The sequence below is a fragment of the Coregonus clupeaformis genome, chromosome 25 (genome assembly GCF_020615455.1).
Source record: "Coregonus clupeaformis isolate EN_2021a chromosome 25, ASM2061545v1, whole genome shotgun sequence".
In the NCBI taxonomy this organism is placed as follows: domain Eukaryota; kingdom Metazoa; phylum Chordata; class Actinopteri; order Salmoniformes; family Salmonidae; genus Coregonus; species Coregonus clupeaformis.
In genome coordinates this window covers 24,326,737-24,340,000 of record NC_059216.1, presented here as the reverse complement: position 1 = coordinate 24,340,000, position 13,264 = coordinate 24,326,737, and the positions used below count along the sequence as shown (strand labels likewise).

Genomic DNA, 13,264 nt, shown 5'->3' with positions numbered 1-13,264 from the left:
GAAGCAGATGGGAGAATAAGGAATAAAATAAGCCATTGTATAAAAAAAATGAAATTTTTAATAAAAGAAAATGTTTTGGATGGCAGTTTGAAACGATTACAGGCATGGTAGGTTATTGCAGAGCTCTGGGGACAGTCACTTTCCCAGCAGAAATCCTTTCAAAGTCAAAGTAACAATGTTTTAAAGTAACAGTCTTATTGAAAAAGGTTTTAGTTCATACAGTCGACCCATACAATGCAGACATTCCTAGATGATTCCTAGATGATGGTACCTCTCATTCTGTGGACATACTCTGAAAGGCGAGAGCCCTGGGTCATGTCATTAGGTGGAAATTGTTTTGAAACGGAGGAAAACAAGGCGGTACTACCTGAACTTGTCTAATAAGAACACTGATGTCTATATTCCATTGCAAAACATACTGTATTCTACAGTGTGCCCTACTGAACACAACTGGTTTTACAGATGGTTCAAAGGTCATCCAAAGCCCTCATTAAACTGTGGGCGACTCTGGGATAGACCAGCTAGCTACTGTACTTTGACTTCCCTGTGGCTTCACTAGATGCTCAGAGCTGAGATGAATGGTCAGACAATATAACAGACATATCCCTGAGGTTTGTGAAACCTCTGACAAGAGAGTCCCAAGACCATTATCAAAACAGAACGTGCACAGCAAACTATTTAAACAAACCCATTTTTGTTTAGCCAATATATTTCCGAACACAGTTGACATTCTGTGCTTGTCTGTATTTGAGTGAGGTTCACCTTGTGATAGCTGGCGTGATGTATCGGAACTTTAACATACCACAATTATGGTAGCCCACGAACAAAATATTCTACAACTATCATTCTAAACTGCCCCCATACCCAGCCGGTATAATTTTAGCATGCAGAGACATCAGTTAAACTGTCCTTGATCAGTATACTTAAAACAACATGGTGGGGAGAGTTCGAACCCTTCATAAGAGAGAATAGTTGCATGACTGCCCGATGTGGAAACAACTTGATTTAAATGGCAGAAAATAGGCACAGTCTTTCACCTCTGTCTGTCATTGACATTTAACAGAAACACACAAAAGCAATAAGAGCCATGTCTAAAGCGGTCTTGTGCAATTTACAGCCTTTGAGAATGTGCTTCTACCATTAACATTCATTCTGAACAACTTCAAGTCCTTTTCCCTTACTGCCCATTACATCAAGAGTTGTTCTCTGTTCCTCTACAAGGCAGTCTGGTCCGAGTCCACTTGATTTGACTCACAAAATAGGCCCCACTAACATACAATGATCCCAAATGAGCACATTCAAAAGTACTAAAATAAATCAATTGTGTGGATTACTAGATCACAACCCTTAGCTCTGGAACAGTTAGCAAGAGTTTGTGCCATACAGATTAGACAATTAATTTGACTCTGTTATTCTGATAAAGCATAGGACATACAGGGATCTCTACAATGACAATGTGCAGTCAGCAGCACACACACAAGTTAATTTGAGGTTAGTTCCACTTCATCATCCTGCATCTCTATAAATCGTATAAAACTGTTTATTTAAATACATGCTGTGTGGGGTTTTTAGATCATGAGCAGCCAGCACCAGACCATTTGAATGCAGCTTTAGGATTTCAAACGTCTGTTGGCAACACTGCAATAACCCAGATGAGATGCAAAGTGATTCAGGCATCATGTTTCTCTTTGAGCCATAAACAAATCTACTGAGCTTGTTTAGTTTTGCATATTGTTCTTGGAAAAAGTGACTAAAGCTGAATAACTCTGACCTGAAGCCCTTTAGTAGAGGGAAAATGCCCTTGTATTTCAACATGCTCTGTTCATACTAGCCATTAACAGTAAAGCAGACATAAAATAACTTAGTATCATTTAGAGATATTTGGCTACCTGCTGGATTCCCTGTTCCCTTAAAGGCCCAGTGCAGTCAAAACTTAATTAATTTTATATACACATTTCCACACTATGAGGTAGGACATTTTTAAAACGATGATAATGCCCTTTTAGTGTAAGAGCAGTTTGAAAAGACTTCTGCCCGTTTTGGTTGGTTGGAGTTTTGGCTTACCTGGTGACATCACCAGGCGGTAAATTAGTTAATAGTCCATTAAAAAAGAGTTCCAAACTTCTCTGCCAATAACAGATAGTTTTCCGTTTTCCCCTCCCCACTCAGACCACTCACAGACAGTCCTAGCCAAATTCTTGCTTGAGAAATTGCTCTTTGCTAAGAAGCTTTTTTTGTTTCTTTATGACCATTTACATTTTTACCCAGAAATGATTTGATTGAGATAAAACGGCTGAATTGGACCTTTAAGGGATCTATGTTAACACTACTATAGATTTGAAAATGATCATGAAAAATAAATTGGATTAAAAAATATATACATCCTCTTTCTATTTTATTGATCTGGGTATTAATGTAAATATTTTAGTGCTTGAAGGTCACTTCCTGTTTATAACCTTCTCAAGGTTTCTTAGGAGAGTTTCTACTGGCTCAAACCTGTGAGTGACAGCTCCTCCATCCAACCACAAAATGAAGCATTGACATGATCTCTCTTTTGATTGGACTCTTGAATTGCATACATTAGGATCAAATCAGACTTCAGACTATCCATCTGAACAGAACTGTTTTCACCTGTGTTTTGGTTAGATTGAAAAGTTGCTCTGTAACATAAAATGGAGGGTACATTTCAGAGCTCCATACAGGGACCTAACATTGCTTCTGGGTGACTAAAAGATAAACTAAATTACATTTAATGACAATAAGGTAAGTTACTGGTCAAGGCTGGCTATAGGCAAAATTACACTCACCATGCTTGACTTTCACATGGACGTATGTCTGTGTCACTTGAATGTCCTGCTAACATTGTGTGAACGTCATCTGAACATCAAGTGAAAGTCAAGCCGGTGTCACTCACTCTCTGGAGCCAAAGATGAGACGATCAAATGTACCTCAAAGAAAACAAAGTTTGCCACACAGCACCACTCAGTTACTAAAACCAAAGACATAAGGTAATGCTGTTATACGTCATCTAATCACTTTGTTGTATAAAAAAAACGAAAATTACATTTACAAAAATGGCTTTTTGCAGAACTTTGTGTGAGGATTATGCACACTACTGTCGATTGTTACTTCTTCGTAAAAGTCACTCGATGGTCAAATGGTAATGAAAAGAAGGAACACTAACTTGTACAGCATCCTCGTGGAATATCCGAATAAAAACCAGACAAGTTCGTCTCCCCCTTCTTTACATTTCTAAAACAAACTGTCGTATTATTTTCTTAGGGAAATATATTAACATTCTATTATAGAAATAACATTTAGACCCCTTTGAAAGTTGCATTGAGTTTGCTCAGACAGTAACATACGTTTTGAGACGAAGCTACACACATTTTATTTCCTTCATAAGTCTTTCCATTATTTGAGTGTACCAGTATCCAGCCCAAGTCCTTATCGATGGAAACTTAACTCAGGGTAAGAAGATACAGACCAGTGTGGGTGAGGGAGGTTACTGAGGGGTCCAGGCTGGCTTGTGCGTCCCACAGCTCCATGGAGAGTCTGTGGAGGAGAGGCGAGCTTTGGGTTGGGCTGAACCATGGCTGCTACACATAGGGGGAGTAGGAGATTGGTACATCCGGGAGGGCAGCAGTTTCAGACAGAGACTGATCTTAAGAGGAAGAGGAGAACCCTTCGGTAGTGTGCAATGGAATCTCTGACATACTCGTTGGCGGCTGGACTGGCTGGGAGGATACATAGAGGATCCTACTCTGCCCCCATGCTTCACAGAGCATGCAATGGGACTGGTCATCACAGTGACAGGCAGGCTGCACCCCCTTAGGGGGCCATAATCCAATGTGTCACCCTTGGGTGAGTGTGTATCCATCCTAAACAGTGCGAAAGGAGGTCTGTGTGTTAGCATAAAAATAGTTAGAGAGAGTGGAGTAACAGAGGGTAATAAAGATGCTATGTGTGAGTGTGGACATGATAAGAGTCTCTCTCTGTGCGTTTACTCTGGGTCAGGACTGTCTGTGGCGTCTGGCACTTTGGCTTGCTTATATATGAACGTCAGTAGGAATAGCGCAATATCATGTGAGACCCAATAGGCTGTATGAGAGGTCACCGCAGACCAATAGCGGCTCTCCACAAGGCCCTCACGGAGTTCAAAGTCGATGCGGCGCTCCATTTCCACTGTAGAACAAAGAGACTCACTGTGAGAATACATTTTAGACTAACTACTGTGTACTGCATAGGCCTAACTACTACACATTCAAAAAGGGTACTTAACAGTTAATATGGACAGTGGCTTGCAACAGTCAAGCACTCTTATTGATGTGAATTAGCATGATGTATTCCTTCTCTCTTTTGGGGGGGGTTGAAAGGGGTGGGAGATATTACGAAAGGGCACTTGTTATTACATAGATTTCAATACAATTATTCCTGAAACTGTATTTTTAAAAACTCAAAACAATGGGTTGAAATGTAGCTGAACTAACCTGAATGGTCTATGAGGGTGGAGGGGGACTGGGACAAGGTGGACGACAGGCCGTAAGCTGATTGGCTGTCGATGGTCCTCTTCGGCTCCTCCCCCTCTGGGGTCCCGGCCTCGATGGCACAGGACACCCCGGAGGGCGCAGAGCGGGAGAACCGAGAGAACAGGATCCCTCCTATTCCCTTCCCTATACTGTTACCGATACTGGCCGCTCCTAGACACAGAGAGAGAGAGAGAGAGAGATAGAAAGAGAGAAACAGCAAAGGCTTAATTTTAGACACAGGTTGCGACAAAGGTGAGTGAAGTAGACCGAGTACTACAGCTCCGGTCTTTACATGCGCTCTCCACAAGATGGCAGTGTTACCAGTGTCATCTCCAATGATCAGTCAGGTGGGTCTGTGATAGAAATACTGTAGAGTGAGTCCAATAATAGATGTCAACTCCATCACAACATACTGGGTACATGCTGACGTACATTTAAATGGAACCACCAGCTTTGTCTGCTCAGGACATGTTGTGCTGTCTATGAATATCTGCTGTACAAATGACTGGATGTAAAATCTATGAGAACCTGCTGAGTGAGGTAATCTTACAATGAAGTTTAATTCTTTCCCTTCTAGCTTTGGACCACCCCGAGTTTGAATCTGCGTCATGTGCACAGGTTACGAAGGCACTCATACTTAAGAATTGAATGTCATTATAATGTGCATGCAACATGCATGGTGATTTGAGGCAACAAGGTTCTATAAAGAGGATCAACCAGATGACTGACAGACGCACCTAGTATGCTGGCCTTGCCCATGCTGGCGATGGACTCTCCATAGTATTTCCTGGCCAGGACAGGGGAGGTGGAGGGGCTGGGGATGCTATCTGTGTCCGACGTCGGGTCCTTCTGCGGGTTGATGAACGTGGGACGGATCTCATCGTACGGCGTGGGGTCTATAGCACTACACCTAGGAGAAGAAAAACACATGTCACTGTCCATACAGTAAGTAGTAGTTTCACAAGTTTATATGTAACATGAGAATGAATTTACTTTGTGAACTCTTACCAGTGTATCTGTGCAGGTGCAATGTTGCTGTAATGTTTAAGGATGAGGGGCTCCAGTCTGTAGGCCTGCAGGAGGGACAAACCAATCACACAGTCAGTCTAGCACCCGATCTTTCCTCTGGTCAGGAAAAATCCCTCGGTCTAATCATCCATAAGACGATCAAGGCTCAGAGGCAATGAGAGGTGAGGGGTAGGACAGGGCTATTCAAATTTGGCCCTCGAGGCTGGTTTTACATTTTTCCACTCTAAATCACGGGACTGATTTAGAATGCAATCAACTACCCGGTAGAAACAACTACCCAATGTTTCAGCCCTCCAATACTGTAATAGAATAGCCCTGGTGAAGGGCATCTGTCGTGTCGTGTCGTGTCCTGTCTGTCTTGTCTGTCTGTGTCTCACCACGGGATCCGTGGGGTGGAAGACGTTGAAGAGCCTCTGGCAGATGGAGCGAGGCAGAATGTGGTCCTGTTCTCCACTGTTCCCTGGTCTAATCCCTCTCAGGGCCAGGAACACTGCCAGGGGAGAGCCCATACAGAAGAAGTTCTCCACCTGGGGAAGATGAGGAAATAGACACCATACTTCCTTCAAATCTTTGCTAGTCATCTTGTTACTTTCTTCCATTAACATCTTGAGTTCTGTGTCCTGGGTGATTTCTTTTGAGCAGTTAGCAGACTGTACCTTAAATTTAAGAGCAGGGGGTGCTAGCGGTTTGGAGGCTTCCAGGCCTTGAAGTTGATCCTCCAGCTCTCGTAACCTGAGGAGGAGAGGGGGGATTTGAGTAATACTGTTACTGTAGTATTCAGACCATTAACAAAACACTCACACCACACCTTCCTACAGACACCCTAGCTGTCTCTAGACACAGTCTAGATAGCCCTCTCAACCGTAACACAGACACCCATCCCATTCCTCCCATGACCCACCACCCTGCCTACCTGTTCCTGGTGAGCTGCAGCTGCTCCAGCAGGAGTCTCTCCTCGTAAGAGACCCATCTCAGGTCTAGCTCCTCCTCCAGCTCCTGGTGCTCCTGCAGACAGAACCTCACCGGGTCCCAGCCTGTCATGATGTCAAAGGTGATCACGCAGCCCAGGGAGTGAGACACGATGGACACCTTGCCCCCCTTCTCCTCAAACTCAGGGTTCCTCGAGCAGAACAGGGTGTAGAGGCGGTTCAGCTCCGACGTCAGGCCCTTGGTGATCTGGAGATAAAGAGAAGGTGAGAGGAGGGTGTTGTCAATTAACCAGGGCCAATACAGACGTCAAGTGAGATTTGAGGGCTTAAACCCACTGTGTGTGTGTGTGTGTGTTTCGGTCTCACCTCATCCCTGTACAAGGGGCTGGTGTAGTACATGATGTCCATGGCACTGCTGTTGAGCAGGTCTCTCAGTCCTCGCACCTTGTCTGGGGTGATGGAGTCCACTGTATCTGCAGGAAGACACACACGATTCAACCATCAATACCATCAAGATATATTTAAGTATTTCTTTATGGGAAAGCCTTTGTTTAGCCTCTATATTTTTATGAATCTATTAAATTCAGATTAATAAATCACCTTCTATTCACTTGGCTAAAACAGTAAAGCTATAGAATACTATGTGCATCACAGACATATTAGGAAATTAGAGGGAGTAGGAGACAGCACAGCAGTAGTGTAGAGGACAGCACATGGAACACACACACACACACTTGTTTTTCTATCCTTGTGGAGACCTAAAATTGATTTCTATTGAAAATCCTATTTTCCCTAACCCAAACCTAACTACCCTAATTCTAACCCTAACCCCTAAGTTTAAAATAGCCTTTGTCCTCGTGGGGACCTAAAGTCCCCACAAGGGAGAATTTTCCTTGTTTTACTATCCTTGTGTTAAGTCCCCACGAGGATAGAACAAGACCACACACACACACAAACATACAACTCAGAACAGACACACAATACACACACAAGCCTTAACCTTACCCCCATCCAGTGCCAGTTTGGAGCGCCACTCTACAGGCAGGAACTCCACGTGCTCCTCTGTGTGCTCTGAAAAGTGCTTCTCCTCCATCTTCCTTACTGCCTCCCTTAGCCTGGACACACACACACACACAACATAATTGCTATGTGCATAAGGATTGTCTCTTGAGTGTCGGTCTTAAAAATTGTCATTCTCTAGCTAGCGTTTAATACATTTCCTAATGCTTTGTGAAATTTAAAAAAATACACTAACAGATACAAACATATCAACACATTTCATCGCGAGCAATCATCCTCGCAGTAGGTTGTTACTGGTACGACATTACTGCTGGGTGAATGAATGGCTTTACAAAATGGTCCACACCAGGGAATCCTTTGTGCCTTGTGTTTGCTCTCCCTTTCACTTTTGACTGTGCATGTTTGAGAGGACTGACGTGCATCCATTTCATCACTCACTGACGCAGTCCATTCACTCACAATGGCTGCTAGCAGCCTACGTTAGCTTACTACGTTAGCTACACAAACAAAATTAGAGTGGCTGCTGTTGACATAACAGGGCGACCGGGGAAATACTTTGGCCTTAAGGTGAAATGGTCTGTGACGCTGCCTAGTGCTAATGCAGTCTATCATGCAGTCTGTCTGGTGGGCTTTTATGTTTAGAGGCTAGGTCACCTATCGTTGGCAAGCAGAGTTTATCTCGAGTGGCTAACTGGTGAACGGGGTCGCAGTACTGGCTTTAATGGTATTAACACAAACCCCTTCTGACACATGAAGAGGATCATACCGAGAGGCTGTCCTTAATGCCCTGCCACTCAGAACTAGCAGTCATTTTTCCTATTGGAGAGGAGAAGTATGGAAGGAGAGATAGGGGAAGAGAGAATTGAAGATACAGAAGAAGTGGGGTGGATGGCTGAGAGAGAGAAAGGAACGATGATGTCGATTGAAAGTGTTTGAGTGTTGCTTGAGAGTGAGACACAGCCAAGCCTCTAGAGAGAGTTCAATTGAAAGGTAGAGAGAAAAAGGGAAGAGAGAGAGAACAGGAAGACAGATAGCTAGACGTGGCAGATCTTTCCTATTGAGGCTTGAGAGAAGGCCAATAGCCTGATCCTAGCAGTGTAGGGAATGAGGCTTACAGTTGGGGCTGGCCTGACTTGGTCTACTTTAGCTACCTGCTAAGCGTCCCTAAGCCCCTGGCAGAGAGAGGGACAGCACACTCTGTGTTACTGTATAGGGCCGGCCTTGGGCAGTTGTGTTATTCCGGAACCTTCTAGACCACAGTGCCTTCGGAAAGTATTCAGACCCCTTTACTTTTTTTCACATTTTGTTACGTTACAGCCTTATTCTAAAATGGATTTTTGTTTAAAATCAGCAATCTACACACAATACCCCATAATGACAAAGTGAATAGGTTTAGACATTTTTGCTAGTTTATTAAAAAGTATTCAGACCCTTTGCTAGGAGACTCAAAATTGAGCTCAGGTGCATCCTGTTTCCATTGATCATCCTTGAGGATGTTTCTACAACTTGGAGTCCACCTGTGGTAAATTCAATTTATTGGACATGATTTGGAAAGGCACACACCTGTCTATATAAAGGTCCCACAGTTGACAGTGCATGTCAGAGCAAAAACCAAGCCGTGAGGTCGAAGGAATTGTCCGTAGAGCTCCGAGACAGGATTGTGTCGAGGCACAGATCTGGGGAAGGGTACCAAAAAATGTCTGCGGCATTGACGGTCCCCAAGAACACAGTGGCCTCCATCATTCTTAAATGGAAGAAGTTTGGAACCACCAAGACTCTTCATAGAGCTGGTCGCCTGGCCAAACTGAGCAATCGGGGGAGAAGGGCCTTGGTCAGGAAGGAGACCAAGAACCCGATGGTCACTCTGATAGAGCTCCAGAGTTCCTCTGTGGAGATGGGAGAACCTTCCAGAAGGACAACCATCTCTGCAGCACTCCACCAATCCGGCCTTTATGGTAGAGTGGCCAGACGGAAGCCACTCCTCAGTAAAAAGGCATATGACAGCCCGCTTGGAGTTTGCCAAAAGGCACCTAAAGACTCTCAGACCATGAGAAACAAGATTCTCTGGTCTGATGAAACCAAGATTGAACTCTTTGGCCTGAATGCCAAGCGCCACATCTGGAGGAAACCTGGCACCATTCCTATGGTGAAGCATGGTGGTGGCAGCACCATGCTGTGGGGATGTTTTTCAGCGGCAGGGACTAGTCAGGATCGAGGCAAAGATGAACGGAGGAAAGTACAGAGATCCTTGATGAAAACCTGCTCCAGAGCGCTCAGGACTTCAGACTGGGGCAAAGGTTCACCTTCCAACAGGACAACGACCCTAAGCACACAGCCAAGACAACGCAGGAGTGGCTTCAGGACAAGTCTCTGAATGTCCTTGAGTGGCCCAGCTAGAGCCCGAACTTGAACTCGATCAAACATCTCTGGAGAGACCTGAAAATAGCTGTGCAGCGACGCTCCTCATCCAACCTGACAGAGCTTGAGAGGATTTGCAGAGAAGAATGGGAGAAACCCCCCAAATACAGGTGTGCCAAGCTTGCAGCGTCATACCCAAGAATACTTGAGGCTGTAATCGCTGCTTCAACAAAGTACTGAGTAAAGGGTCTGAATACTTATGTAAATTTCCATTTTTTATTTTGAATAAATTAGCAAAAATGTCTAAAAACCTGTTTTTGCTTTGTCATTATGGGGTTTTGTGTGTAGATTGATGAGGGGGAAAAACAATTAAATCAATTTTAGAATAAGGCTGGAACCTAACAAAATGTCAAGGTCTGAATACTTTCCAAAGGCACTGTATATACAGAACTAGAGAGCTATAAGTAGGTCTGTCCTTTGTTTGGGTACCTAGAATAGGCCTTAAAAGTTGTAATCACACAGGACTGTAAGTACAGATTAATATTTATTGAAGTGCAAGAAAATACATAAATGCCAGCAGCATATTTTTTGTATTGTTTGAAAATGTCAACCCAAATGCAGCATCACTTAAATGACTCATAGAAAATACATTTATAAGAGTGTGAAATGCACTCCATTCAAAAAATCATTACCAGGTATTTAATGTCAGAAATGAATGATTAACTGTTGTGAGTCTTGTACAAGCAGGGTCTAATACCAAAAAGTGTGTGTATGTGTGTCTCGTGCCCTGTCATTCCCAGTCACCGCTAAAGAGATCATCTGGTCTCCTCACAGTAATCAAGTAAATTATCTCCTATTGAAAGTGTAAGGTCAGCCTTTTAAGAAAGCAGAACGCGAACGAGGGAGAACACAAAAGATAGAGAGGGAAGGTAGAGATAGGGAAGGTGGAGAGAGAGGTGGAAAGAGAGAGTAGGTGGTAGAAGGCGAGAGAGAAATCAAAGATAGAGATGGAGAAGGGAGAAGACAAATGTGACCCACCACCTGGATGCGGTCTTATTTGATTATTATTATTTTTTTTACACATTGGATAAAAGTAGAGACTCAGAGCTAGCAGTTGAGGAACAATGGGGAAGTAATTCTGCTTTGAAAGTTGCTAAACTTGTAACCCCACTTTTGAGAAAATGGCCCGTGAATGTTTTGGTACACCTACTGGAGAGCTCTTCTTTGTCTACACACATTCAGCATTGTTCACACATTCTTAAGCCTTAGCCCCACCCATCCCTTTAAGGATTCACATGAGGCCATGTGCTTAACAGAGTGAATAAGGTAGTGTAGTAAACAACCAAAGATTTCAAGACTAAGAGTGAAAGTAGTAGCAAAAAGTAGTAGTAAAAATACACTTTATCTAGACCTTGGCCTATGTCCTAATCTGACTTTGGTGCAGGTCATGTTGTTCTCCACATTACTGTCTCTGGTAAACACACACTATATCAAATAAAATCAAAGTTTATTTGTCACATGCACAGGATACAGAAGGTGTAAACGGTACAGTGAAATGGTTACTTGCATAGTGGAGACTTTTGTTTAGACATGTAGCTAGCTAGCGAGCTAGCTAAAAAATTAACCATAATCCCAAATAATGCCGAATTCAAAACAATTGGGAACTCGAAAAAAACGAGCTCAGACTGGGAAAAATAGATTTGAACGGTCATGCAACTCGGAATTCGAACGCAAGAACTCAGGCCTCTTTCTAGAGCTCCTACTTTCCGACATGAAGATCACTGACGTGATGATTTGACTTCGAACTTTTCAGAGTTCCCAGTTGTTTTCAACTCGGCAATACTACCATGCATAAATCTGCAGGTAGCTAAAGTGAAACAACTAGGTTCAATGTTAGCTAGCTAGCTAACATTAGGCTATAACTAGCAATGCAAATGGCCTTCTGAGATACGAATAATAAATTGTATTATTACTACACAGATCATACATGTAACGTTAGCTAGCGAGCCAGCCAGCTATCGTTAGCTAGCTAGCTAACAGTACGCTTTAACTTGCAATGAAAACAACTTTGACAAAATTAGAAATGTCTCACGTCTAATATCTGAAAATGAAGCTAGACTCTTACCTGTATACATACAGTGAGGGAAAAAAGTATTTGTTCCCCTGCTGATTTTGTACGTTTGCCCACTGACAAAGACATGATCAGTCTATAATTTTAATGGTAGGTTTACTTGAACAGTGAGAGACAGAATAACAACAAAAAAATACAGAAAAACGCATGTCAAAAATGTTATAAATTAATTTGCATTTTAATGAGGGAAATAAGTATTTGACCCCCTCTCAATCAGAAAGATTTCTGGCTCCCAGGTGTCTTTTATACAGGTAACGAGCTGAGATTAGGAGCACACTCTTAAAGGGAGTGCTCCTAATCTCAGTTTGTTACCTGTATAAAAGACACCTGTCCACAGAAGCAATCAATCAGATTCCAAACTCTCCACCATGGCCAAGACCAAAGAGCTCTCCAAGGATGTCAGGGACAAGATTGTAGATCTACACAAGGCTGGAATGGGCTACAAGACCATCGCCAAGCAGCTTGGTGAGAAGGTGACAACAGTTGGTGCGATTATTCGCAAATGGAAGAAACATAAAATAACTGTCATTCTCTCTCGGCCTGGGGCTCCATGCAAGATCTCACCTCGTGGAGTTGCAATGATCATGAGAACAGTGAGGAATCAGCCAAGAACTACACAGGAGGATCTTGTCAATGATCTCAAGGTAGCTGGGACCATAGTCACCAAGAAAACAATTGGTAACACACTACGCTGTGAAGGACTGAAATCCTGCAGCGCCCACAAGGTCCCCCTGCTCAAGAAAGCACATATACAGGCCCGTCTGAAGTTTGCCAATGAACATCTGAATGATTCAGAGGAGAACTGGGTGAAAGTGTTGTGGTCAGATGAGACCAAAATCGAGCTCTTTGGCATCAACTCAACTCGCCGTGTTTGGAGGAGGAGGAATGCTGCCTATGACCCCAAGAACACCATCCCCACCGTCAAACATGGAGGTGGAAACATTATGCTTTGGGGGTGTTTTTCTGCTAAGGGGACAGGACAACTTCACCGCATCAAAGGGACGATGGATGGGGCCATGTACCATCAAATCTTGGGTGAGAACCTCCTTCCGGCAGCCAGTGCATTGAAAATGGGTCGTGGATGGGTATTCCAGCATGACAATGACCCAAAACACACGGCCAAGGCAACAAAGGAGTGGCTCAAGAAGAAGCACATTAAGGTCTTGGAGTGGCCTAGCCAGTCTCCAGACCTTAATCCCATAGAAAATATGTGGAGGGAGCTGAAGGTTCAAGTTGCCAAACGTCAGCCTCAAAACCTTAATGACTTG

The 13,264-nt window shown here is 43.5% G+C and overlaps 1 protein-coding gene across 1 annotated transcript in view; it reads right to left on the bottom strand.

Annotated features, from left to right (window-relative positions):
- Positions 1-3,362: 3,362 nt before the first annotated feature.
- LOC121539448 (phospholipase DDHD1) overlaps positions 3,363-13,264 on the bottom strand; it is a 28,859-nt gene continuing 18,957 nt past the window's right edge. Inside the window, exons 5-14 of the mRNA XM_041847949.2 lie at positions 7,493-7,602; positions 6,854-6,960; positions 6,472-6,734; positions 6,215-6,290; positions 5,936-6,085; positions 5,538-5,602; positions 5,267-5,439; positions 4,491-4,700; positions 4,008-4,185; positions 3,363-3,881 (exon numbers count right to left, since the gene is read on the bottom strand). Of these exons, the coding sequence (XP_041703883.2) occupies positions 3,506-3,881; positions 4,008-4,185; positions 4,491-4,700; positions 5,267-5,439; positions 5,538-5,602; positions 5,936-6,085; positions 6,215-6,290; positions 6,472-6,734; positions 6,854-6,960; positions 7,493-7,602 (1,708 nt within the window). The 3' untranslated portion in view covers positions 3,363-3,505. The remainder of the gene's footprint in view (positions 3,882-4,007; positions 4,186-4,490; positions 4,701-5,266; positions 5,440-5,537; positions 5,603-5,935; positions 6,086-6,214; positions 6,291-6,471; positions 6,735-6,853; positions 6,961-7,492; positions 7,603-13,264) is intronic.